Source organism: Marmota monax, unplaced genomic scaffold, assembly GCF_021218885.2.
Source record: "Marmota monax isolate L192 unplaced genomic scaffold, Marmota_monax_Labrador192_F-V1.1 WCK01_AAM20220418_F8-fsc00287, whole genome shotgun sequence".
Lineage (NCBI taxonomy): Eukaryota > Metazoa > Chordata > Mammalia > Rodentia > Sciuridae > Marmota > Marmota monax.
The window spans coordinates 458499-473980 of NW_026693334.1; the positions used below are offsets into that span (position 1 = coordinate 458499).

At 36.8% G+C, this 15482-nt stretch overlaps 1 protein-coding gene across 1 annotated transcript in view; it reads right to left on the reverse strand.

Moving 5' to 3' along the window:
* Ctnnd2 (catenin delta 2) overlaps window positions 1-15482 on the reverse strand; it is an 818473-nt gene that overhangs the window by 363867 nt on the left and 439124 nt on the right. The window contains 2 exon segments of the mRNA XM_058583219.1: window positions 12078-12194; window positions 12523-12557. Of these exon segments, the coding sequence (XP_058439202.1) occupies window positions 12078-12194; window positions 12523-12557 (152 nt within the window).

Below are 15482 nucleotides of genomic sequence, written 5' to 3' on the forward strand. Positions count from 1 at the left end.
ACAAAGGTAATTGCGACAATGAGCAATAGATCATCATTTTACAACACTGACATCACCTGGCAAGGACAGAACCGCAGGGACAATAGCAAGCTGCGGGTGAGTTTGAGAATGATTCTTTCCACTGCTCACTAGGTACTGATTCAACCCTATTTATTCATTCCAGTTTTGAAAAGCATAGATGTATGAAAATATGAAAAAGGTTAAAACGATAGGACAGTTCTTAATTACTTTATAATGGGAGTAAAATTTGCATATAACTAACTCTCAATTAGTTTTATCAACATTACTGTGCATTGAGGTAGAAAATACAAATGTGCCAAAGATTTTAAAAGCATTTATAGTTTTTTACTTTATTTTTTTTTCTCCAGAACTTTTGAGTTTACATCAGTTCTTGCTTGAGCTAGAGGTAAATCAGGCTGTTGGAGCTGGAAATGGCTAATGTGGAAGATGTGGTAGGGAAGAGGGAGAGGCTGGGTGTTAAGATTCTAGCTGGGGAAAGGACATGTTGTCTTAGTGCAATTGGTTGCTTCCAGAGAAACCTGAACTGTGAGCTACAGTGAGTCATGAAGCCCTTCTAGGTGGGAGAAAGCGAAGCCATGTTCTGGCACGTACATCTTCAGAACATCCATCTGAGGGGTTGCAAAGACTTTGTTGACCATCCTGGACTTATCCCATCACTTCAAAGTCCTTGTACCTGAGCCCAGGGACCTGTTCAAAAAGACTGACCTTTTAAAGGAGAGGAGGTCACACCATTTACAGACAAAGTGATAATGCTCAGGACACTCTTCTGTCCTAGGTCTGATGAAAACTCACTATCTCCCACTGAGCAGAGGAAAGATCTCAAGGAAACTATATAGTTGATCCCACTAACTTAAGAACATACATGAAGCAAAGTACCTTTTTATTAATTATTATTATTATTTGGTACCAGGGATTTTGAACCCAAGAGTACTCAACCACTAAGCCATATTCTTGGTCCTTTTTTATTTTTTAAAAATATTTTTGTATTTTATTTAGAGACAGGGTCTCTTGGAGTTGCTTAGTGTCTCACTAAATTGCTAAGGATGGCTTTGAACTCATGATCCTCCTGCCTCAGCCTCCTGAGCTGCTGGGCAAAGTACCTTTTTAAAACTGTTTATTTGATGTACTGGAAATTGAACCCAGGGCCTCGTGATGCTAGGTAAGTGTTTTATTTTGAGACAGGTTGTTGCTACCTTGCTGAGGTTGGCCTCCAACTTGAGATCCTCCTTCCTTAGTTTCCAGATTATTTGGGATCACAGGTGCATACCACCATGGCATTTCCCCCCTGAAAAGGATCTCTAGTAAAATATTTTGGCCTCAATAGGTTTTCAAATACACTAGTTGATTAGAGAAAACACAACAACTTGCAAACAAAATTATACTTTTATCTTTTTCATTAATCCTACAGGTATAAACAGAAGCAAAGAGAGGTTAAGCTATCAGCTGCTGTTGTACATGTGATAATTTAAAGATGAGATTTAGATTTTGGTCTTCTGTCTCCAAGTCCAGGAGTTGTTATCTAAGGTCAAGCACATTTATTGAATTCACAAATATACACACAACAACATGTTAGGGCTGAAAAAGTATTTCTTGAATGGAGGACCTCTTGTTCATAGAAGAACTCTTCACACCTCAGATTACGGTTCTTTCCCAGCAAACTGCTGCTTGGAGATTTCAGGTGCTAGCTGGGGAGCTTGCTGTCTACCACCAGGGGAACAAAGTCTACTTCAATGAATGTAGAGGCCAAAATACTAACGTTTACATAAAAATCCAGACCCACTTATAGGTCATATAAACAAAGACATTATAATACACCGTTTCTTTTGATCCAATTAACTAGATATTTTAGTTTCCATGACCATGTGCACTGGATCTGTTTGCACAAGTTTAAAAGCAGACTTTATCTGAAGTATTAATTCTTGCTGGCTTTACCTAAGTTTCTGTCCCAGAATACAGTAAAGTGTAATAAAAAGACACACTGTGTAATAATACAGAAAATGCCCAAGGCCTCCAATATGGCATTTTTAAGTCATGGTCATGCTAATGAAGTGACTGGTATATGTTGGGGGTAAAAAAAATATAAACCAGGACTAGATGCTTTCAGACCTGGGCCCTAGTCCTCCTTCAGGTTCATGTAGGCAGAGAGGGTGATGACCATAGTGGTGGAGGTCACAGTAAAACCAGCCAACAGGGACTGAGTACTTACTAAGTTCCGGGGACTGTCCTGGGCAACTCCTACCCTGTTGACTTTTAACACATCCCAGTGCAGAAGCGTCTGCCATTCCTTCTGATGCTGGAGGCACTGAGGGTCCCTCTAGCTGAGCCCACAGTTAGTGGTGGGCATGGGGTTCAAACACTGCATGCTGGCTTCAGATTGTATGTCCTTAACATTATTCTGTCCCTGCACATTTTACTATCTCTACATTTGAGCACCTAAATGAGATAATGGCTGTGAAAGCACTTGGAAAAATATAAATTCCAATGTGAATGTCAGTTATTATTATTATCATCTACTCATCTAATTACATAGCCACATGGTCTGATAATAATAAAACCTTGATTGGGATTTGTTTTTCCTGAAAATCTTGTTAAAGCATCATCCCATACATCACTTATTGTTTACTTTCAATATTCTTTAAGCTTTCAATTTGCAAAGGAGACATAGAACGCATCGTTCATTAAAATGGCCTGCTTTTGGTAAAAATAGAACAAACAAACAAGCACCTAGTGTCAGAGCCAAGCAATGAAAAATTAAACTCTTTTGGCATCCAGTGAAAGATTTTCCTATTCCCCTCGTCTGAAATTTCTTTCTCTGAAAATTTCAAAACTCATTCCCAAACTTCAAGTGTTTTTTTAAATGTCACCACCTCCAGGCAGCCAGTCCTGATGCTTGATTGCCTAGGGAAAATGAACCCTCCCCTGCCATGCTACCTTAACACTCTGAAAGATCAGACTCCAAGGAATTTTAACTGTTGAACAGAGGCCCTGTGCACAGCATTACAGGGCAACAGGAAATTGGGGAGGAAGAAAAGAGGATGAAAGCAGAGGTTATAGACACTTAGGGAATAGAACAGAAGAATAGTGTGTTCAGAGGCAGGAGAGCCTAGAGATCAGGAATTTCTTGCTGTGCAGGGAAAGAAAAGCTGCAGTCACTGAGGAAGGAGAGCACCAAGGCTGGCAGGAAGGCCTGTAGTCCAGAGACCTAGGAAGAGAAGCACTTGTGGGAACTCAGTAGATAAGTAGATAAAAGGAGAGTGGGAGTGTCTCATCCCTGGAAGGGGGACCCATCCACACTGCAGTGGTGCCCAGAGTTTTCTGCCACCCAGAGGGACTTCTTTTCAGATAATGCAGCAGACAGCATGCGGGCAGGGCATGGCTTCTGTTTCCGCACATCTTCAGGGGTTTGCTCAGACTTGCTGATTCTGGTCTCCTTTAAGTTGGACATCAGTCTTGAACATGATTAATAGGAAACGAAAGAGCATATCTGTGCTTTCAGAGTAGTAAGTGGCAAGAGATGTGTGTGTGGGCACTTGATGTCCAGGGATGGACAGGCTTACTTCTTCAGGGATGGAGTTGGAGGAGAAGATGCATGCACTGTTACTAGAAAGGAACCCCACTGGATTTTAATACTGGGTCTAAAAGAACTTGACATGCTTTGTCTCTCTAGATCTTCAGTAAATTTCCAGAAATTACTGATTATGGGAGGATGAAAGCAGATCCATTTGATTTGATTCTAAGTAAATGAACCTTTAGGGCAGAGGTATAGACATCAGAATCATCAGTAGAGGAAGCCAGGGCCATAAGAATAAGGGGACGTCTAGTGGATTATTTTAGCACCAACAAGAAGCCCCCAACAACAACAAAATCAGGTAGTAGAGTTGGGTAGCATCTTGATTAGGAACAAAGGGGATGTTTATGAGGACCCTAATTCAGGATAACGAAAAGAATCTAAACACACAGATTGAGAGGCACATGTTCAGGGCTGACATCTCAAAGATCAGCTTTGGTTAAATTTATGCCATTAGGAAGTACAGTTACATTATTTAATCTTAGGTTAAATTGATTTTTTCAAAATGATTTAAAAACATTTTTAGGTAGGCCATGAAAAATGAGCATACCAGGATCCACACACCTCTATCACTGACGAGCAATTTACATTCATTGCTACCCTCTTGCTACCTACTCTTTGTGGAAGGTTAAAAATGATTTGAAGGTTATTATTATTTTTTAAATGAGAGTAAATTATTTGAGTAATGTCAAATACAGAGAAAGGGAACATATTTCATAGACGATGCTAGGTAAGGATAAAGGAAATAAGTTGTGGTGATTGTATCGAAGCAGTTATTATAAATTACAAAATCAATGAGAAAAACTGTTGATTATTTGTAAGATTACTGACAAATTTAAATCAGTTCAGAGCACTTTAGTTCTATCTAACCACAAATTCACTCTGAAGAGTAAAAAATACAGACTCTGCTTAAACTGTGCCACTAATCAGCTTCATTTACAGCAGCAGTTTATTTTTTATGGATTCTGGAAGAACTCGTCAATTTACAAACTTACTTGGAATAAGAGGCGGCTGGTGGTGGTAAGCTAGTTGTTTTCTCCTGAGCTTCATTAGTAACTTATAAAGCTCATTTGCAGGAGTTCCACTGAGGAGGTTGCCTGAAAATAGTGGTGCAGCCATCTAGGATTCCAAAAATTAACTGAGGGGAAAGCTCAAGGGGCTTGTTATGCAAGGAAGCTTACAGTCAATGTGGCTGTTCTCTGAGCAGGTGCGCTCTTAAATTTAATTTCTATGTCTCTGTCTCCAGAATACCTATTTCATCTGATCAGTTGCTTTCCATGCATAATGCTTTAGGTGAAAATTAAAACTTTAGTGGTCCCAGGAACACAGAATCACCCATTTGGATTTTAAATTGATTTAGATTCAACCAATGCTATTGACTTAATTAGTATGATTTTTCAAGTTTGACTATTTGAAATGAATAAAGTTAAGATTGGTCATGTGCTGACAATATGTAGCATCTCACTGTTTCTTTAGATCTATATTCAAGGGGGGAAACTGAGCAAAATGGCAGTTACCAGAAAAGACAAATGTCAAATGTATAACTTTATAGTTCAAAATGTGTAACTGAAGAGTCTTACGGACTCTCATAGGGTTGTAGGTGATAATATAACAAATAATGTTTTTATAGTTACTCCAGTTTCCCAACTATTTCCTTATAAAAATTTGTCTCCAGATTATTGATCATTAAAGAATTAACATTGCACAGAGAAGAAAAATCTTTATATATTTCTTTGTAAAATAATGAGCTGATGAAGGTAGATTCCTATTTCTCATTATCAATCATTGTTGGGAGAAATAGAGAAGTAACATAAATCTGTCTTGAAGAAAACAAAACTTAGAAGCTAACTTTAGCAAATGCCACAGTTGATTAACGGGATGACATGAGTTCACAAAGCAGTTGCTGATTGGGCAAGAAGGGCACTTACTCCCTCATATCCACATGACTTGCTTGTGCACTTAATCACATTTTATTTATGTGTCTTGGACATACATCTTTTCACAATGAAGACTTTCTTGGCCCTTTGATGTTTACCCTAGTGGTCCTCAAACTTCCCTGTCTTATAACTCTTTTGTACTCTTAACAATTATTGAAGATCCTGAGAGCTTTTATCAATGTGAGTTCTACATAATGCTATTTATTGGAAAAGTTAAAAAAAAAAACAACAGAACAACATGCAGCATGTTTCCTTAACTGTCAGAGAGCACTGGTGCTGTCACACACCATGGGTTCTCTCAACAAACACACCTGAGCATTTGCTCGAGAAAAAGCAAGAAGAGATTAGTAACCTCAATATTGTGAAGATCCTTTGATTTTGAGGGTCCCTGAAAGAGTCTTGGGTACCTCCTCACATTTATATGCTGGGCATCTATGGTGCCTCTGCAATTTCAAAACCAGAATTTTTTTTACCAGAGACTAATCTTGGGGCTTAATCCCAGCTGATGTGTTTAATGGGAACTTTGTATAACTCTCTCTTGTGTAGGCAATGGATAAGGAGTTCCTTCTCCAGTATGCCTTTGCCGGTCCCTTCAACTCCCAATTTTGCCGCTGAGCTGGTGACCTCTTTAGAGAAAGTATAACAAGCTCCTTAAATGTCTCTGTGATAGAAGGAAATCTAAGTTAAATCTAAGAAAAAGAAATTGAACATTAGCTGAAAATCAAGTAGAAAGAGAAGATAATTACAGCTTCCTGAAAGGTTTTCTTTCTTTCTATGAGCTATCTTTGTGTTTTCTCTGTGATTTTGCTCATGACTTCCACTCCCCCGCCCCCACCACCACCACTAACTTCCTATTGGCGTCAAACAGTAAAGGTGGCTGCGCAAGTAAGTACCAGTGAATTGCAACAGAATCAAGTGGACGAACGAAGCCTTGGGCAACCCTAGACCTGGATACGGTGACCAAATTCTAGAAGGACTACCATCAGGTTTGGATTTCACATGCCTGGATTGAAGCATATGATAAACTGATTTCAAATGGAAGGAGCAATCTGAGACTGGACAAGTAACTCAAACAGACACAGTTCCAGGATGAAGGCTCGCCAGAGGTCAGGTGACAGTCTGTGGCTACTCAGGGAGTGAGGGAACTTGAATCTAGGGCTTCTACCCCTTTCCAGAGTTTTCCACCCTACTGGGTCCATGTGAGAACACAGCTTCTAACACAACAGAAATCAAAGCAAACAAAGCAGCCCATTTCCTCTGACCATGATTTCTATATTCTGACCAATTTGATTTATACACTTCTCATTTTTGATTACTATAATTTTTATAAAAATTTTATACGCCTAGACTACTTCTGCATTCTTTGGTGTTGTACTTTGCAGGAATTATGAAAACAGGCACTTCACAGAAGGTCTCTCACTTTCAATATTATTATTACATAGGGATATATAGAGTAATATTTTATAGCACTTTAATAACCTGATCTTTCAGAGTCTCTTATGAACTAAGTATATTCCCAATAATTAAATGAAAATGATAGTTTGTAAATCCACAGTGAATGATATATTTGCTTCCACCAAATTACATATGATTATTCTATTTGGATTCCACCTGCTCAAATGGTAACCTATATAATTGATTCCTGATTTAAAAATAAATGCTGGTTTAAAAATCAAAACAATGTAGGTTTTTATCATAATGTTTAGAACATATCAGCTTCCAAGATTTTCTTCCTGTTGAATAATAAAATTATCTAAAATATGGTATAATTTCAATTTATTAATATGCCATAGACAGAAATAATTAGCATTTGAAATATAATATTAAACACATTTCTGGCTAAATATGTAAGTCCTTTTCCCCAAGCTGTTCTTCATATTTCTGATTTTTCTGTATTTCTGATTTTTGACTGATGATAATAATGTGTTAATTATTGGTCAAAATGCAATCATGCTTATCTCTGAATTTAAATAAATTATTTGGTCCGTGTCAGGTGAGGCCAACCTATGCATTATGTGAGAAGCTGATGGGTGCAAGTTCTGCCAGTAAATTGTCTTTGTTGCCGATGTGTGGGCTTTGTTTTGTTTCAGTAAAACAACTGCAATTTCTGAAAACATTCTCCTAGTGACTCAGTGACACATATTTGTTAGAATTGAAATTACGCAGCCGGCAGTCATGAAAAAGTGTTGGAAGCCAAAGGCTGTATACACGATTTACATTCTGTTAAGATGGCATTTTTAAAAAACACTAAAGTACAGCAAAACCTTTATAGGTGTACGACCTCATAAAGTCAGGATGGCAGAGCACTTGCCTCAGGGTCAAGAAGACAGGGTTACTATGCTTCAAAATTTATTTTAACCGGACCTCAGAAAGAAGAATTGTAAAAGCTTTAAATACAACAAATTAAGTACGATGTGCCTAGGGATTGAGATTGCTTTCCCTTTTAGTATTTTCTTTTCGGGCTTGATTTAGACGTATTTAGCATTGTTTGAGTCCCTTCTGAGTTAGGATTAAGGGACTGGTTCTCAAGGGCAGGGTGCCAGGCCCGATTTAGCATTAGCTAGTTCATGACTGTTCCAGCTTAATGAAGCCACTGATTGAATAATCACAAGGGACCAGCAGCATCTGATGCGCTTTCTCTAATTAGTTGGAGAGTGTCAAGGAGCCCCTGCATATCTACTTGCTATGCCTCCAGACAAGGACACACATGGTGCATGCTTCTACTATTTAGCAGAGATTCATGCTGATTAATCCCCTCACTTGGCACTTCACTGTCTGGCCATCCTCTCAGCAACAATGCCCTGCTCTCTGGCCTCTGCTGCTTGGGTTTGGCCAATAGGAGGCCCAGAAAGGAAACTAGGGGCCAGGAGAGGAGGAAGTTAGGAAAGTCCTTCTCCTGCAGCCTCCATTCTTCTCAACTCTGCGGGCACCAGTGGTCCCTCCATGTGTGAGGGTGGTGAGGGCTTTTATTTTTTTGGTCATTGCTATACCCCGTGAATCTCAACATTCACTGCGTTCCCTTAATCTCGCCCATTCCTGTGCAAAGAGTTCCTTAATTCAGTTCTCTTCAGTTAAGTTTTTTTTTGTGTGTAGACTCTCTATATCCCATCTGGACTCTAACTGAAACACAGAGCAATTGAGATTTTTATTTTATAGCCTTATGAACACTTAAAATTGGCAATATTGATCTCCAAAATGATGCTATCTACCCAATATTTTCAAATTATTTCTCTAAATGTTACTCAGCTACTTCAGTCTGAAAGTGACTGAAAAAGTTGAGAATGTTTCTGAAGGATAACCATATTCTCTATTTCACTGTGGTTCCAAGCCCCATTGCAGGGTTTTGGGGTAGGGCTTTCATTACGTGGCAATTTCTTTGGTTTATATGTTTCGTTTGGTTTCTTTTCCTTTCTTTCAACCTGGATGCAAGAACTTATAAAAAAAGAATAATGAACTAAAATCCTATATCAGTCTTCAAGTAATTCTGTATACAATAATACAAAGAAAATAATCTTTCTGAAAAACAAAAATTCAACAGTTACCACATATATTTGGAAAAAGCTCTACCAAAGCATTTAGCTTCCCTGTGATGAAGATACGTCATTTGAGGTGACTTTTGTTAGTTGGTATGACAGGACTGGGGACTCAGCCAGGGCCCCAAACCTCTAAGCCTTCATCACTGAACCACAGCCCAGCACTGTAGGTGACTTCTGAATTTATATTACAGGAAAACTAAAGTGAAAGCTAAATCCTCTCCATTTTCCTCAGGTGTAGCAGAGCTTCTCACCTAGGAAAGCTTGGTATTATCTTCTGGCATTTAATTAAAAAATTCATATATTTACCCATTCTGTTTATTTATTTTTCTATGCCATTTATTTATCTCTTCTATTTTATTTTGCATTACCTTGTCTTTGAATTTACTTTTTTTTTTTTTTGGAGGGGGGTGGTTTAAACTCAGGGGCACTGGACCACTGAGCCACATCCCCAGTCTTATTTTGTATTTTATTTAGAGACAGGGTCTTACTGAGTTGCTTAGCACCTAACTTTTTGCTGAGACTGGTTTTGAACTTGTTATCCTCCTGTCTCAGCCTCCTGAGCAGCTGGGATTACAGGCATGTGCCTCTGCACCCAGCTGAATTTACTTTTATCATTTCATTTTGTTGATTTTTAAAACTTTATTTGGCTCTTTATAAGATTTCCCAAAATAAGCACAACATTCCTTTAAATTTTGTCTTACTTTTTAAATAACAAAATTTAGATTTCATCTGGATTCAGTTTTTATTATAAAATGTTCCTTTTTATTTGCATTCTAAATTGTATGCAATTTCTTTTTTGCTTATAATTCAGTAGATATCCAGAAGTATGTTTTCTGTTTTTTACTTATTTTTTGCTTATTATTTTATTATTCAATTTGGTTTTTTGTTTGTTTGTTGTTGTTGTTGTCTCTCTCTGTGTGTGTGTGTGGTGCTGGGGATCAAACCCAGGGTTTTATGCATGCGAGGCAAACATTCTACCAACTGGGCTATATCCCCAGCCCCTTTTTATTCACTTTTAATTCTCGTGCATTATTATCAAGTAATATAGCCTTTCTATGTAATTGTCTTTATCTTCCAGGATCTGATCACTTTTTTGTCAATATTCCCTGGGCATATACAAACAAATTAGTATCATTCAATGACTAAAATTTGAAAATTTATTTAATACACTGATTTGTTAGTTTTAATTTCCGACTTTCTGTGGCTTTTTCTTGTAGCATTCTTTCTGAATGAGCATTGAAGTGTCTACAGCAATATTTTCCATCAGCCTCTTTAGCTTTAATATTAGAACTCAGGTTCTATATTGTTCAGTGCATTTACGCTCCTTTGTTCTAGCATATCCTTAGAGGTAAGACAGTTTCACTACCTAGCTCCTCTCTGACTCTGATCAGTGCTCCATGATATATTCCATTTGACCTCACAATATTCTTCCAATTCCACTTTTTGCATTCATTGCATTTGCTGGCACTATTTTGTCTAGTCCTTTAATTTTAACAATAATTTCACCAAAAGTGTTTCTTATAAATGTCACATAAGTATGTTATCTTTGTTAACTTCAAATTTGAATTATAATCCTTATTAGTGAATTCAATGCACTTACACATAACTAAGTTGATATACTTATCACTTCCATTTTAATGTCTCCCTCTTATTTTATCTTTTTTCTGTGCTTTCTATTTATTAAGGGTTATCCCTCCTTCTAAACTCAAAAATTAGAAATTTTTAACTCTAAACTAAATTTTGAGTTTAGAAGGAGGTTTAAACTTTAATAAAGGATTACATTATTATATGAAGAATGATCTATTCTTATATGAAGAACAATCTTCTAATATTAATGAAGAATGATATACACCATCTTGCCTCCTTCACTGCAAGACCTACTATTCTATGTCTACCTTTCCTATTTTCTAGGAAGGTGAGTGCATGTGGTTCAAATATTAATTAAATGCATTTTAAATACAGCTACTCCTATAACATAAACATATTTGTGACTCTGGGGAAAAAGTAATAATTCTACATTTAAATATAAAATACAGAGAATAAGTAAAATAACAATCATTCATCTTACTTTAGGAGTTCTATTAAGGGGATGGATATGGGTTTAAAAATCAATCTGGATATTTACAGGATAATTATCCAAAGAATAATGGTGTTATAAAAATTACAGAGAAGATGATATAGTATATAAATTAAATGGTTTATAAGGTAACTATGCTATCTTATTCTTATGTTTTCTTTTTATAAGACAAATCTTGAAGTATATTAGAGGCAATTTTATTTTTTTAAAAGTTAAGGAATTGATTGCTTCATTTATTTTTGATACCAGAATTATGAGAACATGATATAGTTAAATTATTTCCTTTTTAGTCTTTTGTAGAATTTTATTAAAATAAGTCCAGAGAATTTTACATTTTATTAAAAAAATGACTTATTTCAATTCCTCACATTTTTATATCTGTTTCAATTTCTCTGGTTAAATATATTAAATGAAAAGAAAAAAATATTTCAATATTCTACTGAAATTAATATAGTAATGCAAGATTAAGTGTAGGAATATAAGAAGTTATTGAGTATTACATTATTATTATTAATACTAGTTAACACTATACATTATACCAAATTGATATCTATTTTGTTACATAATTGCAGATTTTAAAGATCTCTACCACAAATGATTTGTATGAATAAAGCATGTATGATTGTTAATTTCAAGTTAGACATTTTGTTGGTTAAACAAGCATGTGAGTTCATTAAATATGCTACTCTTAATGTTGAAAATCTGGTGAAAAAATCTAGATGTCAATGACTGAGTTAAGAGAGCTTTTTAATTTAATGGGAGTCAGGATAGGATAATGTGGGCAGGTAGTTGAGAGTGGAAGGCAATGGATAACACAAGTATAGAAATATCTAGAAGCCCTATCATATATGGTGCATAATAGTTATTATATCAGAAAAAACTATGGCACAATATGCTGTGTCCTGAAGGTCTTCCACTGTAACTGCCATCTGACTTACTTTCGCTGGTGGAATAGTCCTGTGGGTCAAGGATTCCTGACTCCTGCAGTGATCGGATGCAGGAGTCCACCAGCTCAAGACCTGTTGTAAGTTCATCTTCGATATCTTTTTGACCATCTGAAATAAGATATTTGAAGAGGATGAATCAGTAAGTGATATATTAACACTAAAAGCTTGAGATTACAACTAAATAATCAAAAAATTTCCCGGGAAATCCATCATCTCCATGAAGTTCTCATTGGATAAACTTGTAATTGACAGCCAGGGCTAATGTCAAGGCCAGCCAATTCCACCTATCCCTGGAGAACATGAAGGCATCAGAGAATGAGAACTTCGCTCCCCACTTGTTTATCACAACAGTGTCACTGTAATTGTCACTGTCACGTTTTCTCATTTACTGTATGTGGAAGTAAGCATAAGGACCCACCATGAGCCCATACTTTACCTTGTGGCTGCCAATGAAACTGCTCTTCTGCTGAACTGCAAAAAAGAGAACACACAGGTATAATGCGCTGATTAGAAAAGAAACGTCCCAAACTGCAAGTCACAAAGGCTTAGCAGTACACTGACTCCATGACACTGCCTTTAATTCCTTGCTGAGAAAAGTGGCATAATTGGTCCATTTGCCATATATTGCTTTTGATTCACAGGTACTACCATGTTGTAAATGGACATTGTTCAGAAATTTCCACAAGGACAGCTCATTTTAATTTTTTTTAACAAATCTCAATCCATTAAACTTGTTCCTTACAATACAGCTTCTGTATACATGCAGTCTCACATAATTTTAGTTATTTTAAACTACAAGTCTGAATAAGGTTATATATAGACTTTGTAAAGTAGCCCAATGAAGAAATAACTATCTCTCTTTTTATTACAAAGAAGATAAAATAATTCTTTTCCTTTACTTCGACATTCCCTATGAACACTTCCTTTCAGTTGATTACTATAGTTTAAATTGTCATTTAAAATTAATAACACTTTTCTACCAATTGAATATACATTTCTGGCTTTCTCACTTGATGATATATCTATAAAATAATCCAGCATAAAATGTTGTTCATATATATGCAATGCCAATCATATTGTACACAGTGGCAACAGATTTATTTTGAATAATTTATTAAATACAAAATAGATGGATAAATTTAAAGCTTCTAAATGTGAACAACTTTCATTGTATGTGTGGACTTTTCCTACCTGCCCACTTTTTATGTCAATAATTGGAAAAAAAGTTAATGTCAATTACTGACAGATATCATTTGGAGAATGATTTTTCTACCCTCATTTCACTAGATTTTTTCCTCTGATTTGGCAGCTTCTGTGAATAGCTCATCAGTTCCTTAACAGCAAGTGGAGTTTAGGTCTTTAATCTGTACCTTAGAGGTGGCTTCTGAATACATTGACAGGAGAAAAAGAGATTTCTGGTATAAATCAATGTTCAGAAAAGCCATGATTGACGCAAATGAATACAAGAATAGTCCCTTAAGAAACATATGACTTTTATAGTGTGTCTTGCTCCTGCATCAACCCACATTAGCAAACTAAAAAAATGGTTTTACAATAAGAGCTATCCACAGAATTGCTATATGAAATGATAAATTGGTAAATTCAGTCCCATGAAACTCTTTCTTGCACTGAAAAGATAAAATATTATATAAAAGCAACATCAAACTACAGTCAAACCCTTAAAATAGAAATAAAATCCTAAAATCAATATTAAAAAAAAATTAAAGCAGATTCTCTTAGTAAGTGACATTTAACATTAAGCAATCTCATCTCAAAATCCAAGAATCACCACAATAAATCTAAACCAAAATCCTGGCTATTTCCATACTGTAAGACGCTGATTAACCATAATTTTTAAATGATGTAAATGTCAATATCAATCTTAATGGTCATTTGCAGGAGGCATATTAATTCTGAGTATATCCAAATGCTTACTTGTGTCAGAATCATTTGTGGCTCTTCTGAAATACATGTATTTTAGGCCTCACCAGAAACCCACAGAATCAGAAAATCTTCAGGTGGGGCTGAGAATCTGTACTGTGATGACCCTCATGCTCTATTATCTTTGAAAAACAGTAGATACTGTTTCTATTAAGGATGCACTATGAATTTAAAGCTGTTCCACTACTTTATTCCATATTTTAAGGCTGATCCCATTCTAAGCATGTATATGCCATGTGTTTACATGGGGTTGGAATTTTCCCTCATCTTGTAGTAAGGATGTATGGTGGTCTTCTCTCTTCTAAACATAAGTGTACACAGAAACCTTGAAACTAATTGATGGTAACTTACTTGGAAAAAGAGATTTTGAAATGCAATAAGTTGATGATCTTCAGATGAGGTCATTCTAGATTACCTAGGAGGACTCTGAATCTATTAACAAATGTTCTCACACAAGAGAGAAGACCAGAGGAGAAGGCCAAGTAAAAAGGGAGGCAGAGAGTGCAGCCATCCGGCCTCAAGCTGAGGATTGGTTGAAGAATTCAGAACCTGGAAGGGTACCCACGGCACCTTCCCTTGTGCATTTGTAGGAACAGGGCCCTGCTGATGACCTAAGTTTGAACTCTCGGCCTCTTAAATTGTGAGAAAATAAAATTTTAAGCACCCAATTATGGTAATTTGTTAAGGCAGCCCCTGGAAACTGATAAAATATTTTTCTGATACAATAAAAAATGTTCTCATATCCTCCAGGATTTACTACCCTCTCTATACTAGTACATGCCTTTATCACCACAGCTATTTACTGCTAAGTGCTTACTGTATACCAAAGCCCTGACATTTTGCATCACCATAACCCTCCTTAGAGATAAGGCTCAGTGATGTTAAGTAACTTGACTGCACAGCTCATGAAGAATTCAGCAGGGATTTGAATGAACCTGTCCAACTAGCTCCAAAACTAACTCCTCATTCATGGTCCAAAATCATGGAGGGAAACACTTAAGCACCCAGCTATTTACAGCAGCACCCATGACTGATTCAACAGAGGCTGCTTCGGGGCTCAGCAAAGTCCAGTTGTCCTTTCCTTCCAGCCACCCTGGGGGCCACACTGCCCTCCCCTTGCATGAAGATGAGGTCATGTGAGAGCCTATGGCAGGAAGTGACAGGGCTCACTTCCTGCCCAAGCACAGAGGGAAGGCATGAGGTCTTCCAGCTGTCTGTCCTTTGAGGCCCAGGATGGGTCCCTGAGTCAGCATGTGGCATAGAGACTTCCTCCAACCCACAGAGAACACAGAGCATGAGCAAGAAATAGACCATTGATGTGTTAAAAGTTAAAAGCTGAAGGATTGTTTGATTTTATAGAAGAGATTTCACACTGACCAAAACAGAAATTTTCTGTGCCATGATTTGTATTCATAAGTCTTTTCTTTTTCCTCCTTCCTTCCCTCCTCCCCCTCC